A 26,443-nucleotide genomic window follows, 5' to 3' on the forward strand; every position below is an offset into this window, starting at 1 on the left:
TAGTCCCTCTATTTTGCTGCAATTGTATATTGGGGAGGGGGTCCTTTAAATTAATTAATTAATTGATTGATTTAAATCCTTTTTGAGATTTGTGGGAAAAGGGCAATTTTGGAAAGCATTGGGTTGGGAATATTTCATTAATTAATGCTAATTGGGAATATTTAAGACATACTAACTCTCTCTCTCTCTCTCTCTCTAAATGATATTTGTTGTTACCATTGAGGAGCTTCATTCCTATTTGGAAATTATTATGAGAGTTTTTTAAAATAAAATATAAAAAAAAAATTGTTTATTGTACGAATTTAAATTTCATTGTATCGAGATAATTTAGCTGATGTTGTGTTTATTTGTATTTTATAGTAACATTTTTTAATAAAAATATATGTGGTGAAATAGTTTTAGGAAAAAAAATGTTTTTGGTAACAAATAGTATTAGTTTTATATATATTTGAAATTTGTATTTGACAAAATAATATTGAGAGTATAGATAAACACAATAACATACGTTAATAAATGAGTGCTTAATTACTTAACAATATGGATGATGAAAAGATTGTATAGTATCTCAGATATTTTTTAAAATTAATGCTAAATAGTGGAAATAATATTTAATTTCTACATATATATGTATAATGATAATTAGTGGATTTGTTTGTTTAGCGTTTTAATTTTAATAAAAAATAGTATTTTTGTCGCTTGATACAAGAGTTACGTTTATTTTTTATATTTTAATATTTGAATATTAATTATTATATTAAAGTACGGTATAAATTAACATAAAAAAATAACAATATTTTTATTAGTATTTTATAATATTAATATAATGATATTTTTATAAAAAATATATACAAATATAAATATAATTTTAATATTAAGACGCAAAAAATAAATATAACTTATGTGACTAGACGAAAATAGTAATATTTTACATTAAATATTAAATTTTTGTGAAAAAATAATTAAAAAATATATATATAACATATGATACCGAAAAAAAAAAAAATAATTATTATGGGCAAACAAATCCATTATAGTTTAAATAAATTATTATTAGTGGATTTGCCATTTAAATTTTAGTTTATATGGTATTTTAATATATTTCTTTCATTCTCATACAATATAATCTTTTATTTTTTTAATAATTAAAAAGTAATATTAATATTTTATTCATTAGTAAAAATTATATTAAAGTTTTTGATATTTTTCTCTTTTATTAATTATGAATGTTTGTTTGTGAGGTCTTTGTTTAAATTATAAGATTTTGAATTTGAAATAATTTTTTGATATAATATTAATATAATATTTTTAATATAAATTTAAATTTAATACAATATAAAAATAATAAATAAAAACATAAATATTTGAATTTAATATTTGTGAAGGATTTTTTTTTTTTTTTAAAAAAAACAAAAATTTAAAATATATACACAGATATAGTGTTACCAGAACTCTATGAACTTACCAATACTTTGAATTTCAATCCAAACAATTCAATTGAATAATAATAATAATAATAATAATAATAATAATGATATTAATAAAAAAGATACTTAATTTAATGTAAAAGAACTAACATCCTAATTATGTATACCTTAGGAAGAAAAATGATATATTTAATTAGAAATTTATTTATAAAAAGAAAAATAGCTATTTTATGTACAGTTAAAAAAAAAAAGGTGAAAAAAACACATGTCAAAATTAACAAAGAAAAGTAAACACATTAAAGATGCAACACAAGAGTATACTACACAAGCAATAACAATATTACAATATCATCGAGCAGACAATATATGAAACCGATACAACGTAGGTAAGTAGTAAGGGAACGTCATCTTACATAATACATATATAGGATCGGATCGATCATCTATCTCTAACATAACATCATCATCATCGGGGGCACATACAAATCACTACAACCTCATTTCTCACCGGGTTGTGGTTCGCGACCGTGGACCCTTACTCGGTAGATACATGTGTGACTACCACTCCCGTGGTTGGACCTGAAATCGAACCTAACTGTATTCACCACATTAGTGCCTGATTGCACCTTAAACGTTTGAACACTGGGCTTCTCCAGGTCGTAGCTAAATTCAGTAAGAACAAACTCTTCCCTCTCGTTGCTTTCTGTCGTAGAGGAATCTTGCCCATCCAGCCATCCAGACACTCTGCAGTTCTTGGGAGCGCTGGATCGATTGTAAGCTACACTCTGCAGTTGCACCAAAGCAAAGGAACTTTGTTAGAACCTAATAGCAGGACTGAAACATGTTTTGTGGTTTCGGATTCAAGAATGTTGAGAACAGCAAAGCCAGAATTTAGGTGCCTAAGAACTCTAGGAGTCTGTAAGTTATCATTTTGTTCTTCAGAACAATGAAATTGATTGCCACAAGCAAGCAAAGAAGGTAATTTAACAATATATATAATACACTTTGAGAATCTTGTTTCAAGGAGCGAACTAAATTCACAATCCGAAAAGTGCGGGGAAGATGTGTGCTCAGCCTTGCATACATCTGATTATATTAGAATCTCCATTATGCATCTTAGGATTTGGGGTAGAATAGATGAAAAAATACTTGTTTATAACTCATACAATATACCTACATATCACTGAAATGAACAATTTATGATTACGCATAGTATGTTAAGGCATGGAGCCAAGGCCCAATGCCAAGAAGATGCAACTTTTCCATGTGAAGGCATCGTACCCTTTTACTAATTACCAACGAAAACTACAGCAGTTGTATCCTACTTAAAGGAACTTTGGTGGGATAAAGAAAGTGTAGTGGAATACATAAAAGGTCAAGGATTTGATGTTAGTGACAACAGGTAAACCAACGACATGCATATTGCAGCCAAAATTGCAAGTCCCAGACGCTTGTGCCTATTTTTAAAAAGGAAAATACAAAATGGTTTTTGGTTACCAATCCTTTGCAAGGCTACATTCAAGACTTTAGATCTATTCCAAAGGCCATATAAGATGATGCAAATGCAATATTTACCAAATGACAATCACATTCACTATAAATTGAGACAATGAAGAAAAAAAGAGATCCGAAGGTTATTACTTGTAAGAAAGAGAAAATTGTCTGACAAAACAGAAATAAGAAAAAACCAAAACCCCAACGAGTGGACTTGTGAGACGTACAATGTGGTCTAATATATAGTTATTAATGGCACACAGTAAACTAGAGGCTGACTAGATGATGTAAATGCCATCTCATAGTTGTAAATGGTGCGCCATCGCATGACCATTGCACCATTTCCTATGAAACTCAAAAGGGTTCAGCAGGTCGCAATGGACAGAAAGGAAAGGGCCTGCATTTTTTCATTTATTGACATTTGCCTTCTGATAAAGATATAAAATGACGACTGATTCTCTTAAGGCATACGAAATGACAGTAGCAAGCCTAACAGCTCAACAGCCTCGAGCCATAACAAGCATAAGAGAACTTAACTATGACAAATCAAAGAGGTTGCTAATCCATAACCTTTTAATTGTTTAGCAGCAACCCAGGATTTAGAATATTGCTCATCAGTGTGAGAAAACCCCACCCATTAACATGAACTATGTAATATCACTTGAAATAATCATGAAAACAAGTTCCTCCTAAAAGATGAAATCTTGCCTACAGCACACCGACTCACTAAAGACAGGTTTGTCAAGAGTATTATCATTTCTTACTCTTTTCCCTCTGCAGTTGCCTCCTAAAAGATGAAAATGATTGTTAGCTTCCACATGCCATGATAATTTTGGCTAAATTTTCTTCAAATTCAGTCAACTACACAGCATCCTACTCGTGTAACACAAAGAAAGTTGGGTTTACAATCCTTAAGTTTACTATTTCCACAATATATATAAATATATATTAATAACGGCTTGCTTCATACAACAAAACACATGAAATTTTTGCAAAAAAGCTAAATGTAAACATCATGCCATAATCATGACCCAAAAAATGAAACTAAACTTCTGTAGAACAAATCAAAGTAAGAGTCAAAAGATCATTACCTTAGCAACATGTTCCAGGGTGACAGCTTCGGGCACTATTGCTGCTCTCAGTCTAATTTCGACAAAACCACTACTACCCTTGAGAGGAAAGCACTGCCCAGGCTCCCCGAAGCTCGGCTTAATCAACTTCTCCGCATCCACACTAATCACATTTCGAGTCAGCAGTCCACCCACTTTCTTAGCACCGTATGGCTCCGAATGTCTCACCACCTTCCCCCCTCCAGATGCCAGGGCATAATCCACCATCCCTAAACCATCAGCAGCGTGTTTCTCAATTTCCTTCTCCACAATCTTCCTTGCAAAATCTTTTATCTCATCCAAACTAACATCTGTTCTATCACTACCAGTTTCAGACCTCTTAAACTCCTCAAAGAAATCACGAAACTCTTCCTTTGTCAGTAAACTCTTGCTTCTGAACTCATCCATAAACTTCTCGAACATATCACTCCTAGCATCCAATGCCTTTAATTTCAAATCCGTTGAATCGGTCATTTTTTCCAATTTCTCGTCCAGATCCTTCCTCACCGAACTCATCCCTTCATCAATTTTCTGATCGACTGCATCCATCTGAACCTGCATCGCCTTCGTTGTTGTCATGACAAATCTCTTCAACTCCGACAACTTCCCATCAAAATCCCCACGAATTATCGAAGGATCCCCATCTTCACGGCCGGAATACATCACCACCCATCGAATCATCTGCACGAACCCTACCAAAACCACCAGCAACGCTATATTCTTAGTAAGAATACTAACCACAGTAAGCCAACGGGGCTTCGTCGACTTTCTCCCCGGAACAGACTTCTTCCCCTGCCCCTGCGCCGGCGCTCTCCTCGCCTCCCTCAATATAGCAGCCGCAGTGTCGGCCGCCGTGACCCTAACGTCTTTATCATTTTCAGCGGCGGTTACCGTCGCGGCAGCGACCAAATCCGAACCGCCGGCCGAAACATTTTTCTCGTACGCTCGGCGGCGCGTGGTCGGACCTTGATTCGCCGTAATGGAAACCGTCGAGGCCGACATTCGTGCAAAAATCTTTGGATCGTCGAAACTGAATCGAACTTCCTGCAGCAAAGTCAAATCTGATCCAAACACCGAATTGATTGAGGCAAAAACCCTAAAACCATATGGGATTTAGAATGGAAACTCCAGTGATTAGGTGAAAAAGGATCTACGAACTGAATCGAGCGTCGTTCTCGCGGCGAAAGGGAAGGGCGGTCACAAATTTTGAATTTTTAGGGATTGCAGTGACGACCTGCGCCTTCCATTTACGCTAACACAGTAAGATGTAGAGAAGGGTCCAAATTGTCATTTTGCACTTTCGTGAAAACCCCATTTTACCCTTCCGAGATATATTCGGCCGAACTTAAATGGGCTGGGCCTTGCAAAATTTTTATTAGATCCTCCCAATTAATAGTCTATATTTACAAAACTATGGAATTTTTGTTTGGGTATGGATTTTGAATTGAAATTTAAATGTAAAAATTTTGAATTTAAATAGTTATATGATATGATATAAATAAAAATTGATATGATTATTTGAATATAAAATTAATTTTTAGTATAACATATAAAATAAAAATTAATTATTTAATTTAATATTTTTTGAATTTTTTTTTGATGAATAATATAAATTAGTATAAATTCTTCAAACAAATACACGCTATATGTATTTGTTTTGACACTTGTATTTTAACGTGAGTGTAGTAATATTTTATAAATAATAGTATCGTAGAAATATAAAAAGTATAAATTCATCTGCTTAATTCATTACAGTACAATAGTTTTATTTATCATTTTTATTTGTTTCAAAACAATAGTCTAATTTTCATAAATATTCATAATATTATAAAACTATGTCTACTTTTTCATTATTATTACACAAATACTACTATTTTTTACACTAATAAACTTGTGAGGGTAAAGAACTTTTTTACTCGTACTTTTTACCAATTATCAATATAATATAGTTATTTTTCAGATCTCATGCCCAATGGAACTACGGTTATGGGACGGATGGAGTATTTTTTCGTGATATTGTTTGTAATATTACCTAAAGTGTATTGATATTTTTATTTTTTAAAAAAATATTTTTATTAAAAAGAGAAAATACACATTTGAATTTGACAAACAAAAATGATAAAATGAGACTAGGGGAGATGTTTTCGATAATATAAAAATAAAATTTAGTATATATTATATATTTTATTTTTTTTATAATATTAACCAATATAAAAGTGACGAACTTGCTTCATAACTTACATGTTATAAAAGATTGTCATTTTTAAAAGTTTAAACTGTGTTAGGATACCTAATATTTATATACTTTTGTACAAACGAAAGTCAGCTAACATCAGAGCCTTAGATCTCGAGTTTGAGTCTAACCGTCCTGTGGACAAGTTTAGTTTGGTGAATACTAAAATGTCTTTATTTTTTAAAAAAATTTAAAAAATAAATTAAAGTAATAGTTAAGGATAATTTTAAAAAATATAAATAATTTTGTTATAAAATGAGGAACACAATTACTAAATAAATAAATAAGACAGTTTTTTTGAAAGAGACGAAAGCGAAAAAAACAAAAATTCTTCTGAGACAAATAATAAAACAAATACATTATATAAAATAATTAAATTTAGAATAATAGTATTACATTAAATAAAAAAAAAAGAGTAAAAAAGCAAGTATAGTACTTTCTCCGTCCCATATAATATAGGTGTATTACCATAGACACTAGAATTTAGGTAAAAGATAATTAGTAAGTAATTAAGAAGTGTATTAGTAAAAATAATTATTATTTAGTAAAAATAATTATAGATTAAGATAAGTAAATAGTTTAATTAAAATTAAAAAAATTATAAAATTTAAAATTTAAAATGCGATTAAAGTGCATAATTATATTTCCAAAAATAAAAATAATAAGTTACGTGGGATGGACGAAAATAGAAAATAAAGACAAATTATGTGGGACGGAGGAGTAAATATCTGTAATAAGAGGAAAACATAATAAAAATTTATCCAATATTTTAAAAGTATAATCTCAATTAATATTAAATTATTGATAGTTATCGCTGTCCAGAGTTGCGGAATTGAACAAATGCTTAAACCAACGAATATTTAAATATATTAATAAATATTTTAGATTCCATTTAACAGAAGTTTTTAAGATATAAAATTTTTAAAATGTTAAAAAACTAAACATTTGATATAATATTATATAAAAATAAATAAGATTATGATTTTGTTCATATAAATAATTTTATTATTAAGATTTCTAACATTTAATATTTTTTTTATTTTTTATTTGACAAAAAATGGATGTTTAATATTCCATCCTTCTCATAACTAGATATTCATTTGTTTTTTTACAGAGTTTTAGAAATATTAGTATTATATTGGAATTTAGTAGGAATAAAGTAGAAATTACGAAAATAACCTTATTAATATTGTGTGATATAAAGATAATGAAATTTGTGTAATATATTGTAAATTGTAAGAGTATTTGTAATGTTAAATAGATAGTACAGTTACTAAAAAAAATAGATACTTTGTTACGAGACAAACTAAAATGGAAAAATAGATACTTTGTTATGGGACAGTAATAATATAAATTTTGGGGTTTTGAGTTTTTAAATAGTAAAAGTTGAATTTAGACAGTTGTTTGATGCAGTATAAATAGAAATTGATGTGATATTTTAAATGTAAAATAAATTTGTAATATAATATAAAAAATAAAAGTAATTTTTTAATTTGATATTTAAAAAAAATTTGTAAAATTCAGTTGTATAATTCACAATTTTTTTTATTAAAATGAAATAGTAATAAAAATTTAACAATATTTTTATATTTGATCTAAGAAGATTTAATTTAAATTTTATATTTATTTGATTAAATACTTTATAAAAAAAACAAAATTCAAATAATATAATTTGAAAAGTTTGTGTAAAAAAATACTCCTTTCGTCCCAAACATCCGGTAACATTTCATTTTTTATGTTTCAAACATCTGCAATATTTTCAAAATATAAAATAATTAATTATACTTAATCTCTACCCCACATTTTATCATCCAAATAAAAAAATAAAATATTTATTTCTCTCTTCATCACATCACTTAATTTCTAAATTATCCTACTTAATACTACTCACATAAAAACCCGTGTTAAGAACAAATATTGCATCTTACTTGGGACGGAGTGAGTACATCATAATATATTATATTTTAAAAATGAATATTATAATATTTTAGAGGTTTCGTGAAGGAAATGAGGGAAGAACGTTTTAAGCGACAAGAGAGCGTAATGACAACATTACCCTGCGTATTTTCTGCTTATTCGTACAAAAGGTGAAAAGGGCAAAATGGGAAATTGGCATTGAATCAGCATAATTTGACCTGCCTTGTATATACATATATACGTACACCACACCACTGTAGAATCTCTTTCTCTCTCTATATATGCGTCTACCTTGTCTCTCTCTCTCTCTATATCTCTCTCCCCTTGTTCTCTCTATCATTACAGTGCAGTTAATTTTTTTTCTTGCCTGGGTCGCGTTAATTTTCGCCGAAAGATAATACAAATCTGGAATAAACTTGATAGGGCACCGAAAATCTATTCGGGTCCGATCGCAAATCACTTGGTTTTATTCTATTTCTGATCAGCCGATAAGTTCGAGGTTCTTATTCAAGTAATTTTTCTTGATTTAATTTGGTTGTTCTCGGTTTACGGGCGTAGAAATCGAAAAGATTGTTTATTGGAGATTAAATTCATGAAATGTGCATACGCTGGATGGTTTGTATTGCTTAATGGAACTCTTATTGATTGGATTTTTACTTGGATTCTGTTTTTTCTTGGTTTTGTTGCCAGGGTTTGGTGCCGAACAGCTAATGGTTGATTTTCTGGAGCACTTGTGTATATGTATATCTATGAATAATTATTGTATTGCTTAACTGTTGGTTAATTGTTATGATTTTTAGAGGGAATCTTTATTTTTTCATCAGGGGAGAGAGACTGTTTACTTGTATGAAAACCATATGTAATATATGAAGTTTCAATGATTTATGTGGCCTACTTCTGCTGTCTATCCAATTTTGCAAGCATAAGTCGATTGAATCTGCAAAGGTTGTGCCATTTGATGCAAAGGGGTTACAGTGCCACTGTCATCGAATGCGGGGGCATGCATGTTATGCTGTTTTTCTGAACTTCTACTTTTGTGTGGCTGTGAATTTATCCCGGGGATATGTATGTGTGTTGTTGTTATACGCTTTGTGACACTTGTCTCATGTTTGTTTGTCTTTCGCCTGATATTGGATATATATGTATATATATCTTGTCTTTCACCCACCTAACAACTAACGGATACGTATGTTTTTTGACGCATTTCTGTATGTGAATAATTTTTTGTAGACTGAATTTGGATTACAAGTGCGGTCCTTGATCCTCTCGGAATTGTAGCAGGGCGATTGGTGTGGTGTAAGTAATAATGGAGAGCTTGGCGCAGTTGGAAGTGTTGTGTGAGAGGCTTTATAATTCGCAAGACACAGCGGAACGGATGCACGCTGAGAACACACTGAAATGCTTTTCAACCAACATTGATTACATTTCTCAATGCCAGTTTATTCTGGACAATGCTTTGACTCCTTACGCATTGATGCTGGCAAGCTCAAGCCTCTTGAAGCAAGTGACGGAGCATAGCCTTTCCCTGCAGCTGCGGCTTGATATCCGTAAATATACTTAGCTTAAAGTTTAGATGGGCATTCTACCTTAAAAATCTGTTTATTTATGCTGCATGTGATTTGACTTTAAACTTGAGTAACACCATAAAAATATCGTCAACTTCGCTAACTTTTTAAAGAAAGTACCTAATACTGGTCCCACAAAGCTAAAATCGTAATCTCATCTTCATTGAATAAATATTACTTATTTATGTATTTCCTTTTATGTTGATCTGAATTCGTTGGCTTTTACTGTGAATGAAGGAAATTACCTTATAAACTATCTGGCGAACAGAGGCCCTGAGCTGCAGCCCTTTGTCATTGGTTCTTTAATTCAGCTTTTATGTCGGCTTACGAAGTTTGGGTGGTCAGATGATGATAGATTTAGAGAAGTGGCCAAGGAATCTATAAACTTTTTGAGCCAGGTAAACTTTCCTAATGCGACAAAGTTACTGTATGTTCTTACTATATTTTTGGAGCTATTTGCGTCATGACATTCCAGCCTTTTGCCATCTGTCATGGATGGCGTATATTCTGTCTAGTTCATGAAGCTACGTAATTTCTTAAATATTTATTATGGCATAAATCCAGAACCTTCTTTATTGTATGCTCGTACTATATTTTTGGAGCTATATACATTATGAGTTCCAGCCTTTTGCCATATGTCATGGATTGCGCATATTCTATCTAGTTATGGAGCTGTCTATTTATTTTAAATCTTGTATCATGGCATAAATCCAGAATCGTTGGTATTACAATATTTATAGAATGTGCATTATTTGGCTTCGTCAGATATGCGGAAGTGTAATTTATAGTTAGTTGTTGCATATCCAGCGACGTCGTATTGTCCTTAAAAAATATGATCATTTTTATTAAAGATAGGTCAACAGGGGTTGAAACTTTTCTATTAGAGTGCATCACAAATACTTCAGAAAACAGTGGGAATGTTAGAATAACTTGCGGTACATGGGGGTTTATGTTATGAAGAGCTTGTTTTGATTCATATTATTTGTTGAACTTCTAAACGGTTTGCGAAGTGGAGTAAATGATGTGCATACTACTCCGTTAAAGGGCGTTATCACAATTAGCATTAATTCATCTACTTGATCTGGGATTTTATCCCTCATTCCATGTAAACAAGATACACTACTTCCCTCTATCTTGTGATCGGCACTTTTCCCCCCAATATAAATACTTATCATTCTATTTACATGTCTTAGGCTAGATATTCATCCTCTCTAAAAGACATAAATAAATTAATGTAAAGATATTTCTTGAGTATCTTTATGTTTACACAACTTTTCAATTTTAACGGACTTGTTTGCTTGTGGGTTTGATCTCTGAAGAGGTTTTCTTTTGCCAGGCAACGACAGATCACTATGCTATTGGTTTAAAGATATTAAATCAGCTTGTTTGTGAGATGAACCAGGTTTGTCTTTTCCATTTGTTTTTTTGGGAAAGGAAGCATTTCTACTTATGTAGAAGTGCTTCCTTATTTTAAGATATATGCTGGATTCCTTTCGGTTTCATTTCATCAAGTTGTACTTTGGTTCCATGCATGCATGCATAAATTATGCTCCCTGTTTTATATTTCATTATTTAAATCTACAAACTACTTTGTCATTTTTGTTCAGTGACATTCTCCTGATTTTTTTTTGGATGCTCTTCATCTGTTCCTCAGCCAAATCCAGGAATGCCATCATCACATCATCGAAGGGTGGCCTGTTCCTTCAGGGATCAATGCCTATTCCAAATCTTTCAAATATCTTTAACTTCATTAAATCAACTTAAAAATGATGGTAAAATGCTGGCTATTGTTTTCATTCCTATATTGGTATTTAATTCAATTATTATCGTTATTGTTACAAAATTTGGGTACACGTTATTTGACTCATGCAGCCATTGGTCGATTGCAAGAATTGGCTTTATCACTGTCGCTGAAATGCTTGTCTTTTGATTTTGTTGGGACATCAATTGATGAGAGCTCTGAAGAATTTGGGACTGTCCAGGTATGATTCTTGCTAGCTAGCTTTATATGCTTGAACCTCGAGGTTTCTAAAGACAAGTATGTTCTGGTGACTCGTGAAAGAATGATATTTGCTTAGAATATGTCTTTTGTTTATCGGTTAAATCATAAAACATGTTGCCTGAGGAATCCTTGCTGCAAGTTTTTTGCTGAAAGTTGTTCTATTGTGCAGATCCCATCTTCATGGAAAAATGTAATTGAGGAATTTTCAACGCTGCAGATATTTTTTGATTACTATGCACTCACAAGCCCCCCAATCTCAAAGGAGGTTAGCATATGCCATGGCATTGTTTCTTGATATGCATGCTATGATCTTAAGATGGTTCTTCATGTTCTTCTGAATCTCTGTGATGCACAACTGACTGTTCAAATTAGACCAATAAGGCTTTCAGGTTACCAAAACAACCTTTTCCATAATGCTGAACATTTTAATATTCTTGCATTTATATGATTGAATTCTTTTAACCCAACCACTTACTGAATATTGTGAATGGTCTCAATGGATATTGAGTTTAGGTGCAATATTGGAATTTGTCTTTTATTTTGTAGGTATAAAATTCTCAAGTCGTGAGTCATAAGAAGTCCATAATCTGATAATACAAAATTGTTTTGAATATTATACGATCAAACAGGATGACGTGGGAGAAAGTACTATATTTTAGATATAAATCCATGTCAATCCATTGGTGAATTGAACTTACTATTATTATAATTCAAAAGTGGTTTATGGAATGTGCTTGATTTAGTTTTCTAATTTCAGGACCAGAGGAAAGAAGCATTATGTGAGTTGATAGATGGAGTGATTAATTCATTATGATTTCTTATTTGTGAGCTAGTAAAGATTTGAAACCATTCCTACTGGTTTATTTTGATTTTGAATTTGAGAACACAAATAGATCTTTTTTCTCTCTCTCTCTTTCACACACACACACACACAACGCGTATGTGAGCTAGTAAAGATTTGAAACCATTCCTACTGGTTTATTTTGATTTTGAATTTGAGAACTCAAATAGATCTCTCTCTCTCTCTCTCTCTCTCTCTTTCACACACACACACACACTCATGTGTGTGCGCATGTGTCAGTATTTGCATCGATGGTTTGAGTTCCTGCAAGTGAAACTTTTCCTTTTATAGTAGTATCAACAAACAAAGAATTTTCTATTCAGATGTTTGCTTCCAATGCATTTTCAATTCATGATCCATATCATTTTTTACCATTCTGGTTGTGGGTATCACAGTGCTTGATTTTATGTGTGCTTTGCATTTTATAACCTGCTCTTACATTTTCAGTCACTGGAGTGCTTAGTTCGTTTAGCTTCAGTAAGACGCTCTCTTTTCACCAATGATGCTGCACGCTCCAAGTTCTTGGACCATCTTATGTCAGGAACCAAAGAAATTTTACGAACAGGGCAAGGTATGTCAAACATGTTATTTGCGACAACTTTCTTAGCAAAATCACAAAGATACTTCATCTTTTATTTGATACTGTAGTGAATATTGTTTTATTGTTCTAACTGCTGGTTCTTTCTAACATTGTTCTTTTTTGTTCATTTTACTCGTCATTTTCTTAAAGGAAGTGGATATTTTTGTCTAAATAATCCCCATTTAAGTTACATATTTTATTCTGAGGAAGTTATTAATTACAAAATCATTCAAAAGCTAATTATTATATATGATGCCAGCTAATAAGTCTATCTTTTCTTTATTCAACAAAATACATTTTAATTTTTGTTGCACATTACCATTTCATGTTTGAATAATATGCTGAGCTGGATAATTAGGTCTTGCTGAACATGAGAACTACCATGAGTTTTGTCGCCTTCTTGGACGATTCAGAGTTAATTATCAGGTAATATTTCTAAGTTTGGCTTAATGCAATTTGTGTTTAGTCATTGAAATTTGCACTTATTTGGTACCCTTTTGTAGCCAATGGGTAGGGCAGGGATCAAATTGTTATTTACTTTTATAGGATTTTTTTTTCTTTTTTTTTTGGGCATGTGGTATTCTCTGGCAGGGATTTTTTTGAAATTTGTTTATCTATAACTTAGTGTTTTATGTCCTCATGCAGTTGTCGGAACTTGTGACCATGGAAGGCTATGGTGATTGGATACGCTTAGTGGCTGAATTCACATCAAAGTCTTTACTGTCCTGGCAGGCAAGTGGTTCAGAAAAAGAGAGCATAATCTTGAAGTTGCTGTAGCTATATGTGCGATCTTGTTTGCGCTAGGCTGCTAGTACTTTAATGCTTCTGCTCTATCTTTCCCCTGCATTAATGGTAGGATGTTGAGTTTCATAGTGCAAGAAACTTATGAAGATACTAATTTTTGCAGTGGGCCAGCAGCAGCGTGTATTATCTTTTAGGGCTTTGGTCAAGGTTGGTGAGCTCTGTACCCTACTTGAAGGGTGATGCACCGAGTTTGCTTGACGAATTTGTACCTAAAATCACCGAGGGTTTTATCACTTCAAGACTGGATTCTGCTCAGGTATGGGTCTTTTTGAACTTCTTCGAGACCAATAATTATCTGGTGCCGCTTACCTTAAAGCTTTTTTCCTTCTTGTCTTAGGCTGGTCAACCAGACGATATTTCAGAGCATCCTCTTGACAATGTTGACCTACTTCAAGATCAGCTTGATTGCTTTCCATATCTTTGCAGATTTCAGGTTAATAGCTGATTTCCTTATGACGTCTAACATTTGTTTTTAACTAGCTAACCTGTTATAGTTTCGTTTTATAAAATGTTCTCTTTTTTTTCCCAGTATGAAAACACTAGCTTGTTCATCATCAATATCATGGAACCTATTCTACAAGTTTACATGGTATGCTGAAATCTTCCTCAGGAGAGACCTTTTCTCTGTTGAAATTCTTGTTGCCATGTGGGGCCTATACATCAACATACTTTTTTATTTTTTTTTTCAATAGGAACGAGCACAGCTTCAGACTGGTGATAAAAATGAAATTTCTGTGGTTGAAGCGAAGCTTGCTTGGCTTGTGCATATAATTGCTTCTATTTTAAAAATAAAACAATCTGTTGGCTGCAGGTAATACATTTTCCATTATAATATTCTTGTCCAACTTCTATTCTTTCTAATTGTCTTAACAACTTGTTCTGTTGTGTCTGTCTCACAGTGTTGAATCACAAGAATTAATTGATGCTGAACTTGCAGCTCGTGTTTTGCGGCTAGTAAATGTTGCTGATACTGGGTTGCACAGTCAGGTAATCCAAAAGTTCACTAGATTTGTCTTTTGCATCTATATATCTGTAGACTGTATCCTTATATAGTTCATGAAGAAACTGGTGATTCTGGTCGGTGGTTGTGACAAGTTTGGTTGAAAATGATTTTTAAGTGTGAATGATCTGAAAGTTGAAAAATGTGGTTTGAATATTCATTTTTCTTTTTTGTTGAATCACGTGTGGAATTGATAAAACAATAGCCCATACACCATGTTTAAGTGTCTCCATAGGGTTGTATTAGAGGAGGTGATCCAGAGGTGGATTAATATGGAAACGATATATTTTGGATGAGAATGATCAAATGATTAGGAATTCTCCAATTTTCAATTATTTATACACCTGTTGCATTAAGCAAGGGACATGATGCCTAGATTATGATGTCATTTGCTACTTCTGAGATATAAAATCATCACACGGTGATAGTGAAACATACTTGTCATATCTTTGGCAGAGATACACTGAGTTGAGCAAACAAAGACTTGATCGAGCAATCCTCACCTTTTTCCAAAATTTTAGGAAGTCTTATGTGGGTGATCAAGCTATGCATTCGTCAAAGGTAAATCGAGTAGTCTTCTTTTTAATAGTGAGGGTTATGATTTTTCCTCCTTGGTACAAGTGTTGGAGATTATCTGTTTTGTTGCAGCAGTTGTATGTCCGGCTGTCTGAGCTTATTGGACTAAATGATCATCTATTGCTGTTGGATTTTTTTGTCCTAAAAATCGCTACAAATCTCAAATGTTATACTGAGGTAACCTTTTGTTTGCTGGATTTATCTTATCTGTTTTTCTAAATTTCCTGTATCTCAGTTATCTCTTATCGCAGGTTGAGGAAGTTATTGACCAAACTTTGAGTCTGTTCCTGGAACTCGCCTCTGGGTTTGTATACAAGCTTACTGAATTTACTGATTTAATTAATCTTCTTCTGTGTATCCTTTAAGGCAGTCGCTTGACTTTCTTGCAGATATATGTCTGGTAAATTGCTTCTTAAGTTGGATACCGTGAAGTTCATAATTGCCCATCACACTGTAAGCCATCGTTATATTTGTAATGTTGTGGAATATTGAAATCCCAGTTAACTTACTTTGGATCTTTCTCATGGATATATTGTTTCAGAGGGAGCATTTTCCTTTTCTTGAAGAATATAGATGTTCCCGATGTAGAACAAAGTTCTACTACACCCTTGGCTGGCTAATATTCCTGGAGGACAGTGCACCTCTCTTTAAGTCTTCAATGGATCCTCTGTTGCAAGTATACTGCTTATCTCCTCCCTCTTCCCCTACTTTGCCCACCCTACTATATGTATTTACTAATGTAGTTTAGCACTGAATATATGTGTGTGTGTTACCTCATAATTTGACTGTGAATTTGATCCTATTTAGAATTATAAATTAAGACTAGATCATTTCATCTATTTTGTTAGAAGATGACACTGGTGGACAGTTAGTTTGATTGCTTCCAAAAAAATTGCTATTGCAGAAGCCTTGTTTAAAACAAGCTGCGTCATGTTTAAATAAAAAGTGTCATTCTACGTAAAAAGAAGATCCCAGAGGCTTTGATACATTGTGTCCTTTTATGTTCCTTCCATGTGACGCTGTTGGTTTTCCTTTTTTGGTCTGAAATGGGCTATAAATAATTAAATAGGAACTCACTATGAATTATGTCGGTTATTTTAGTGGAGTAATGTAAATTCTTTTGCACACAAATAATTTGGTGAAAAGCTTTCCTCAAGTTTAAATGTTTGTGAATGAAATGAACTGGTAGTTTTCAATGTCTGATATGTTCCTGCCCCATGGTCTTTGATTGGTTAGAAGATACATTGTAAAGTGAGCTGACTGATTTGCTCATATTGATAAACTTTATTTTCTCATTTAGATGGGTCAGTTCAACTTCATGTCTTAGAATATTATGTAATGGATCTGTTAGGTCTCTCGTGCAGACACATGGTGATCAACTGACAACTTGAAATCTTAATAAAGTTGGTGGTTATATATTTTAGATTTTCCAAAGTAGCAATTTTAACAAATGTGATGGTACAGGTATTTATGACCTTGGAATCAACACCCGATAACATGTTTCGAACTGATTCCGTGAAATATGCGTTAATTGGGCTGATGAGAGATCTAAGGGGTATAGCAATGGCTACAAATAGGTTTGTACTGATGACTGTATTAGTATGTTGATTAGTTTTTGGCTTGCATCAGTTTATTGTAGCTTGGTTCAACCTTCTCTCACTTTTTTTTTCAGTCGTAGAACTTATGGGCTTCTATTTGAGTGGATTTATCCTGCTCACATGCCAATTCTGCTAAGGGGAATCTCACATTGGGCTGATACACCAGAGGTTAGTTTTCAAGTTTATTCCTCTCATTTTAAGTGGGGAAGAGAAGATCAAATTGATTGATAGGTGTTACTTTAGTTCACCATACCAGGCAACTAGTCATTTAGGTACTGGCATTTTGCAGCATACTAGTCTTAACAATATCTATCAGCATATCTTCAACAAACCTATTCTTAGTGTTTGGGAATGAAAGATGATGACCACAAATGAATAATTTAGTGAATTTCCTGATCAACATTTAGCATAACCGTGTAGTAATTTTCTGGACCAGCATATCTTTGGTGAGATTTGAAATGTAGATCCAATGTGAATAAAATAACTGCATATGTTATAGAGAGAAAAACCATCAAAACACTCAGTAAATATGCTAGAAGCAGATACGAAAATGAAGTCTTTTGATGGATTACTCCACTTTTGACTATTGCTATTTTATCTCCCTAAAAATCGAAATATTTGAATGAAGCACAAATCCTATTGATCCTTTTCCTATCTTTTGATGCCTCTTGAAAATTTTATGTATTGCTTTTTCTGTTGTGATCCTGTCTTGGCTTGGGATTAAAATCCTTGCAACTGTTTTGTATAGGTGACAACTCCATTGCTCAAATTTATGGCTGAATTCGTGTTAAACAAAGCTCAACGTTTGACTTTTGATATTTCATCCCCAAATGGCATACTTCTTTTCCGAGAAGTCAGTAAACTACTTGTGGCTTATGGTTCAAGGATTTTAGCTCTTCCAAATGCTACCGATATCTATGCCTTCAAATACAAGGGAATTTGGATATCCTTGAATATTCTAGCACGCGGTAAGAAATCTCATCTTCCTACTCTAGAGGTATTACAAATCAAAATTTCAAAATATCATATTCTTGAGGAAGTACCATTTACTTTTCACTCGTATGAGTTAATGTGCGTCTCTGGCATAACAACTTCAAGATTTCATAGTATTATGTTGTGGAATTATGGATATAGGGTAATTGACTGAGTTAGACCATCATACTACGTCATATTCATTTCCTGTTGCTGGGTATTTCAGTGACAACTAGTTGGTAGTTGTGTCAACATACTCAACATGTCTAGTGCTTCATGAATTTTGATTTTCTGTCACTTCTATTTGAGCAGTTTACTATATTCTTTTTAATCCAAAATAGTATCTGAGCTAGACCACCATCCTGTGAGACCTAATACTTGTTGACATGCTTATTTGACAAACTACTCAATGATGGAGCCTACAACATGGCCCGTGAATGATTAGAGTTTCTCTTACCTATGAATGTGTTTTTTCATTCAACACTTTTTAACATGTTTTTCTTTTCTGCTAAATATAGCGCTTTCTGGAAATTATGTCAACTTTGGTGTGTTTGAACTCTATGGGGATAGAGCACTTGCTGATGCACTTGACATTGCCCTTAAGATGACACTCTCAATTCCGCTGGCTGACATTTTGGCGTACAGGAAGGTCTGTTAGTATTCTCATACCATTGATACTCTTCACACTCTTCTTAATAAATGACTGTTTAGTTCTCCTAAGAGAGCTTTGTGCCTGTACTATTTCTTTATTTATTTTTGTTGGTATTCACCCTTACTCTGGTCATTATCAACGTATTTATCTTACAATTTTCCAATTTTTGTTGCAGTTAACAAGGGCATACTTTTCATTTCTGGAGGTTCTATTTAACAGCCATCTCAATTTTGTATTAAGTCTTGATACGCGCACCTTCATGCATATTGTTGGTTCGCTTGAGTCCGGTCTGAAAGGTCTTGATGGTGGTATATCCTCACAGGTTCGTTCTTTGAATCATTCCTGATTCTGTTTGATCATTACCATTGCATATATCTCATTATAGTCATGTATATATGATAATTATCTGCACGTGTGTAATTGCCTATATATGATGAAGTTTCAATTTCTCATGTTTTCCTCTTAAAAGTGCTCTGTATATGCTGATAATTTCTTTGTTGCTATATTTGTTACTTGATAAAAGACCATTATTTACTTATCTTAATTTGTTCTTGGCTCCGTATCCACCTCTACGACTACATGAATATAGCTTTACTGGTGCTGTTTGATAGTTGTTTTGTGCCGATGATTACAATTAATGTGCTTGCTTAGTGGGTGCCCCCTAAATTGTGGATTATTGGGATTTTCTTATCTACCATCCATTCTACATGTCATAATATATTCTTGTTAACAGTGTGCAGCGGCGGTTGATAATTTGGCTGCATTCTATTTCAACAACATAACCTCGGGGGAGGTGCGTACATCGCCAGCTGCTGCAAATCTTGCCAGGCATATTGCGGAATGCCCAGCGCTGCTACCTGAAGTAAGTGTTTGGTTTATACTTTCGGATATTTCACATTTTCTTGGCCATTCTTAACTCCATCAACAATTATCAAACCTCTGGAAATGTTTTCTAGCCTCAGACTCTCGACCTGCCTAATCTTGTGATGTCTTTTGAAATTTCATGATTGTATGAAATTATATTAGAATTTAAATGTACCTAATATGGATGTCAGATGCAAAATGTTTAGTATTCTATATTTGTGTCTTTAACTTTAAATGCTTTTTTTCCTCTCAGATTCTCAAAACGCTCTTTGAGATTGTGCTATTCGAAGACTGCGGCAACCAATGGAGTCTTAGTAGGCCAATGTTGAGCTTGATACTTATAAATGAGCAGGTAGTCATTTCTATCCATTTCCTTTTTCATCATTCCTTGATTGTAAGTAGCTATCTGAAATGGCAATTTCATCATCTATGTGGTGTAAAATGTTGATTATTAAAAAGATATGTTATCAACTGGAATTACTATTGCACAATCTTGTTTATCAATTAATTTATCTTTGATGGTAAGTATGGATTATCATGTTAACTACCACTTCTCTAGTCGTTGGTTTTTGAACGTCAAATATTCCATTGCATAGGCATCCAGTGGATGCTGTATGTGGCGATTGAACTAATGAAGTTTCTCATGTATGCAGATGTTCACGGATTTGAAAGCTCAAATTTTAGCTTCTCAGGTAACCCCCTAAACCATTTATTGAATTGTTGATGTTTTTGGTCCTTCCACTGTGTAACTTGTCATTCATCTACGGTATCTAATTTCTGAAACCCCAAACAATCCATTCACTGTGACTAGCCACATACTAATTTTTCATCCCGAAGACCTTCTGAATGTACACATTTATATATTCTCAAAAAATTTCACCAAGTTTTTGTGTAAAGAACACTTGAAGAAAACCGTTTAGGGCGAAAGTGTTGCTTTAGTAATAGTATACAACCATGTTGATTACATCTTTTTAATCTTGCAGCCAGCTGATCAGCATCAGCGCCTTGCTACTTGCTTCGAAAAACTCATGGCTGATATAACCCGAAGCTTGGATTCAAAGAACAGGGACAAGTTCACTCAAAATCTGACCGTGTTTAGGCACGACTTCCGTGTAAAGTAACATCACCTATGAAGAAATCGCTTTGCCCTAGGTAATCTGTTGCATACTTTGGATAGAAAAACAAAATGTCTGACACCAATCCCTCCTACCTAATCAGAAGTTTAATATCTGCATTTTTCATGATGATGCTGGAAATGACTTCTACTTACATTACTGGTTTTGCTCGGTGAAAGAAAAGAAGTGTACTCTAGCATGTATTGTACATTCCCCCTTTTCTTTTCTTTTCTTTTCTTCAAAATGATGGGGTGAATTGTGTGTTGGCGTTCGAATTTCACCTGTAACTTAGATAAAGGCAGCTTTAACAGAATCAAAGTCGAAGCATGTTAGGTTTTGGGGCAAGGCTTGGGGGTGGGTGCAAAGTTTTGGTATGATTCCATGCTTTGTATAGGATGGTAGCGCATATTCGATTCTTTATCTTGTGGATAAGATAAAAGAATATAGAACCGACAGGATTTGGACTGTACATTATGGCGAATGATGACGATGACTGAGTTCTTGTTTCTGCAGTTTAGTCGATAATGCTGCTATAACTTGGTTTTCGAACATTGCTTGGGATTATGTTTTCGAATGTACCGAACATGTTTATAACTGGGAACTTAATTCTTTGGTTTGATGTATCTGTCTTCTGCACAAATGGCGATTTTTTTCGAGCATTTGATGCCGAAATATGTTAGAAATAAGTAGCAGTTTTGAAGTCATGTTTTTTTTTTTTTTATTATTTTTTATTATTATTTGTGGTCATTTTAAGCTTCTTGTGTTATGCATTTCATCAGCTGAGGTTTTTGATTAATTGATTGATTGATTTAATCAAATGTTTTTGCAAAAGCATGAATGTTATGCTACAGAGGATGTACTTTTTGATGTATTGTTTTGAGTTATTACGGTGGAAATATTTGTGTATTGAATTTGAATAGCAGCCATTCTAAATTTCTTACCTTTTTTTATTAGTACTATTTATAAAATTATTTCATAGAAAATAAGTAAAAATAAAATAGTGAAAAGCTCTCTATATTATTAAATAGTATTATTGAGTAATACAAATAATAATTTTGTTTTTGTTTTTTAATATTTACATCATTAGCAATAGATTTTTTTTTTTTTTTTTTAACTTTTTATAAGAACATAAGTATTACTTTCTTTTACAAAATGTCTAAAAAAAATAAAAATAAGAATGCATATATTAATTTTAATTTATATTTCTTAATAATTAATAATAAAAATTTCAAACAATTATAAATGCTTTTAAAAAAAGTTTAATTGCATAAGTTTTAAAATATATAATTATATTTATATTGCCAATATTTCCGATCACCATATATATATATAAATACATTTCTTATTTAAAAATAAAAACATTTCACCTTATTGGTTTGGCTATGTTTTCTATTTTTTACTTTTGCGTAATTTATTACATATATTTTTTTCAAAACATTTCATACATATATATATATATATACAAGTTTAATTTATTTCTACTTCAATATATTCCTTCAACTATGAATTTATATTATATTAAACAATTATTATTTAAAAATACTTAAAAAATTATAAAAAAATAGAATAAATAAATAGTTTCCCTTTTCTAGGAATAGACTAGACTATAGAAGCAAGACATTTTTATTCAACCAAATTTTATTTTTATTTTTATTTTTAATTTCCAAAATAATTAATGCATATCCATTCTACTAATGGAAACAAGACATTTATTCATTCATTCTTTATTCATTAATTCATTGGCTTCACTTTCAGTTGTGCATTAATGGGATGCAAGACATATTTATTACTCCCTCCTCCCAAATACCCTGTAATATATATATATTTTTTTGTGCAATATTTTTTTTTATTTGTCCCAAAATTATTGCAATATTTCCAAATTTAAAAATAATTAATACTCCATCCGTTTCAAATACCGTGCAATATTTGTGTTTGGCACGAGAATTTAGATGGGGAGTATTAATTATAATAATTTGAAATAATTTGGATATTAAGTGATGTGATTGAAGAGAGAAATGATTATTTGTTTTTTATTTTTTTTTATTTGAGTGATGTGATGGGATAAAGTGAAGTGTATATTAATATATGTATAAAAATATTATTAATTATTTCTAAATTTGGAAATGTTGCAGTGGACAAACAAAAAAAGGAAATGTTGCAGGGTGTTTGAGACGGATGGAGTAATATTTTTATACACATATTAATATACATTCCACTTTATCATATCACATCACTCAAATAAAAAGAAAATAATCATTTCTCTCTTCAATCACAGCACTTGATATCCAAATTATCTCAAATTACCATACTTAATATTCCCCCATCTAAATTTTCGTGTCAAACACAAATATTGTACGATATTTGAGACTGAGGGAGGATTATTCTCTACCTTAGATAATAAGAATTAATAATAATAATAAATAATAATAAGAATTAATAATAATAATAAATAATATATAAGTAGTATATAATATTTTTTTATGGATAAGATTGAGGGCTACACATGAATATTGTTCCTTCATTGCATACTAAATATAGAAATAAAAAAAATACACATAATAATGAAAAGCAATTTCTCTTGAGGATACATGCATTTTGTGCAACTCTCTATTCCTATCCACATTTTAATAATAATAATAATAATAATAATAATAATAATAATTTCTCTTGCTAAAAATATATTTGTATAGTATGGAGATTTAAATATCTTTTGTTCATATAGATTGGATTAATACAATATTTTATAAAATCAAATAATATATTTTTATTATCCTGGTGATCCGGTGGTGTAGGAAGTATATTTGTGACCGTGAGGTCATAGATTGTTGGTATACATTGAAGTATAAATAATATTGAAGTAGATGATGAAAAATATAATTGCTAGTTACGATATTAATCTCTATATATATACATACTTAAATGAAAGTAAAAATCGATTTGATGTAAGAATAATAATTTCTTTTTACTGTAATCGATTCTATCGATGCTTAAAAAAAAACATCAACAATTTTGAAATTTAAGTACAATCTCTACCACATTCATTGAATAGGTGCATGAATATACACTAATTAATAATTTTATGGGATCATCGCCGCGTCGCGTAAACTGTTTTAAATCAATATAAAAATGTGTTACATAACTTTGCAATAATTTTTATTCAATTCTTTCTAAACATTGCCCATACCTAAAATTATTGAATTTTGGAAAAGTGATATACATATATATATATATGTATGTATGTATATATTTGTTTATGTCATTTTGTATTGCAACAAGCAATGAATGAACTAACTTTGAGAAAATTCCAAGCAAAAATTAGACAAACATGCCAGCCCATTCACTTTACTTCACCCCATTAAATTTCCTCTATCCTCGACTGTGAAATGACGAATATACCCTCCACGACTCTCGATCGCCCTTATGGCTATCGTATATCACGCGTCGAATTTTATACTTTATCTGACTAATGAACGAGTATATTCGAAGAGTAACGAACTAAATGTCTAAATTTTATTAATATTTGTTGAATTTGTTTTCGTCTAAAACCCTAGTCGTAAAAATAAGTAATAAATGGTTTGGTTACTTCAATTTTCTTAATATTTCTTTCGGTGAAATAATTCGAAGAAGATATTTTTGGAAAAAATCGAAGGATTGAATTGTAAAAAAATGCAATATATATATATATATATCTCAAATGGACAAATTAAACTTATATTATTGATTTTTTAAGGCTCTATTTAACTCTCTTATTGCGAAAACTCATAAAATATTACGTTTAACTGTTGTTTAAACTAAAAAAAATCAAAACTATAACACAAAAATAAATAAACCCTAATTTTTTCATTGTCTAAAATATTATATACTTTCCGTCTGTCAAATTTATATTTATTTTCTTTGTAATAATTGTATCTTTGACGTAAAAATAGTGATTATTTTGCGCGAAAAAAAAAAAAAATTCGAAAATTATAAAAGAATTAATGACAACATGAGCTTAGTTGTGTTAGGCCAAACCCATACTTTGAATTTTTAGCAAAGTCTTAAGTCATCTTCTGCACTGCCAACCAATTAAATTTTAATTTATATTTATATTTTTTAAAAAATGATATATATAAATATGTATATATAGACAGCATAACATTTTTGTGGCTCATTCACTGGAATTTACTATAATGTTAAATAAATATGAATAATTATTTGTTGGTTTGTAAATTATTTTTTGGAGATGTTTATTTATTTAATATAGAGATGGTGGGCTACATCATGTTCCCCTTTCAATTTGATGATTCTAATATTAGAAAAATATTTCTTTAATTTTTTTCAATAAGAGAAAAGAATTTGATTCTAATATTCAATTATTTGGTGATGTAGGATTATTATAAATATAGTAATTAATTAACACATCTTATATATACATACATACATTTGTATTTATATTATTGCACCAATAAAATTTATTGTGTTTGGATTTATTTTTTAATTCAAAAAAAAAAAAAAAACATATTGAAACCCCTTTTGTAAAATTAAATTCATTTCATAATTTAGATAATTTCAACAGTTATATTGTCACAAATAGACATGACACCAATAAATTATTTATTGTAGTATTAATTTTAAAATGTTATGATGTTTTGAATTGTGATAGGTATAGTAAAAATATGAGTGAAAAATAAATATTGAATATGATATTAAAAAATAAATAAAACAAATAATGGATGAATGTGATGTTTTTTTTTTAAAAATTTTTTAAAATAATGAATAATATGAAAAAAATATAATAGTATATAAGTAAAAAGAGAAACATTCACTTAATGAATGTATTCAGGTGTGTTATATTATTATTATTATTATTACTAATTATGTCATTTGATTGAACAATATTGTCATTTTAAAGCCATTTGTTTGCCTATTGAAATTGAAAATTGTATAATATGCAAGGAAATAAGTTTAGGTACGTCAAGTCATGTTGAATGATATTTTTCCAATAAAAACATTGACAAATATTATATATATACATTAAAATATGTTCATATATTTAGTTCGTATAATTCAATATAAATAATTGAAAGCACTGACATCTCGTATATAGAAATAGGGCATGGATCAGCTGTTGGTGTTGACTTGATCGGATCAACATATGTTAACTAATATATATTTATATATATTTCAATGTATTTATAATACAACATATATTATATTACAACTTAGCATATTCTATCTTATAACACAACATATGCTGTGAATTATGTATAAACATAGGTTGGTCATCCATATGACATAGGTTGGCCTGATCAAATCAATACCATAGAAATATAAACATAGATTGGCGTTGATTTGACCGGATTAGCGCAAGATCTGCGGCCATAGAAATATAAAAAATGTCAGAGATTTTAAGTAAGAAAGAATTTAAATTTACAGATCAAAGAATCAAGAAAGTAATATAATTAATCAAGAACTTGGTATTCGAGACATCCGACTGTTCTTGAGAGGAATTTGATATTGTAATCAAAGTGATTGGAGACTCAATTAAAAACATTCAAATTGAAGAAAAAAGTCGTATCGTTCGAAGACAAAAATTCATGCGCTGAGGTATCGAGGAATAACCTTACGATGAACCAATTAAAACAACCATTTGTAACAATGATTCTTGTACGGTGTTTGTGAATCTTGGTTTCAGGGATCGCGGTTAGATTTGAAGTG

At 31.3% G+C, this 26,443-nt stretch overlaps 2 protein-coding genes across 11 annotated transcripts; one reads left to right on the forward strand and one right to left on the reverse strand.

Moving 5' to 3' along the window:
- Positions 1-1,742: 1,742 nt before the first annotated feature.
- Positions 1,743-5,272, reverse strand: LOC127245520 (SUN domain-containing protein 1-like). Its single transcript, XM_051266459.1, has 2 exons — positions 4,010-5,272; positions 1,743-2,209 (listed from the first exon to the last, which is right to left on the reverse strand). The coding sequence occupies exons 1-2, from the start codon at positions 5,027-5,029 to the stop codon at positions 1,922-1,924; spliced, it is 1,308 nt and encodes a 435-aa protein (XP_051122416.1). The 5' UTR covers positions 5,030-5,272; the 3' UTR covers positions 1,743-1,921.
- A 3,167-nt stretch (positions 5,273-8,439) lies between these two features.
- Positions 8,440-20,942, forward strand: LOC127242236 (uncharacterized). Of its 10 annotated transcripts, none has more exons than XM_051261738.1 (30): positions 8,440-8,688; positions 8,868-9,242; positions 9,408-9,724; positions 9,980-10,140; positions 11,079-11,144; positions 11,397-11,514; positions 11,615-11,724; positions 11,914-12,009; positions 13,033-13,156; positions 13,524-13,591; positions 13,811-13,897; positions 14,073-14,225; positions 14,307-14,402; positions 14,499-14,558; positions 14,662-14,780; positions 14,869-14,956; positions 15,426-15,530; positions 15,618-15,722; positions 15,797-15,849; positions 15,935-15,998; positions 16,087-16,221; positions 17,010-17,122; positions 17,218-17,311; positions 17,892-18,111; positions 18,634-18,764; positions 18,943-19,089; positions 19,501-19,629; positions 19,885-19,983; positions 20,285-20,323; positions 20,615-20,942. In XM_051261738.1, exons 3-30 carry the CDS (start codon positions 9,484-9,486, stop codon positions 20,750-20,752), a joined length of 3,159 nt encoding a protein of 1,052 aa, XP_051117695.1. In that variant the 5' UTR covers positions 8,440-8,688; positions 8,868-9,242; positions 9,408-9,483; the 3' UTR covers positions 20,753-20,942. The 10 variants fall into 10 exon arrangements, with proteins under 10 accessions (XP_051117695.1, XP_051118324.1, XP_051117902.1 ...); XM_051262367.1 differs by having other exon boundaries at positions 15,621-15,722; XM_051261945.1 differs by having other exon boundaries at positions 8,868-8,918.
- The last annotated feature ends 5,501 nt before the right edge of the window (positions 20,943-26,443 follow it).

Source organism: Andrographis paniculata, unplaced genomic scaffold, assembly GCF_009805555.1.
Source record: "Andrographis paniculata isolate CXL003 unplaced genomic scaffold, ASM980555v1 Contig10END, whole genome shotgun sequence".
NCBI classification, from domain to species: domain Eukaryota; kingdom Viridiplantae; phylum Streptophyta; class Magnoliopsida; order Lamiales; family Acanthaceae; genus Andrographis; species Andrographis paniculata.

Coding starts and splice junctions, on each gene's coding strand:
- LOC127242236 (XM_051261738.1), top strand. CDS start 9,484: ATGGAGAGCTTGGCGCAGTTGGAAGTGTTGTGTGAGAGGCTTTATAAT. Junction 11,145..11,396: donor TTGTTTGTGAGATGAACCAG/GTTTGTCTTTTC, acceptor TCTGTTCCTCAG/CCAAATCCAGGAATGCCATC. Junction 14,403..14,498: donor CATATCTTTGCAGATTTCAG/GTTAATAGCTGA, acceptor TTTTTTTCCCAG/TATGAAAACACTAGCTTGTT.
- LOC127245520 (XM_051266459.1), bottom strand. CDS start 5,029: ATGTCGGCCTCGACGGTTTCCATTACGGCGAATCAAGGTCCGACCACG. Junction 2,210..4,009: donor CCCTGGAACATGTTGCTAAG/GTAATGATCTTT, acceptor GTGCAACTGCAG/AGTGTAGCTTACAATCGATC.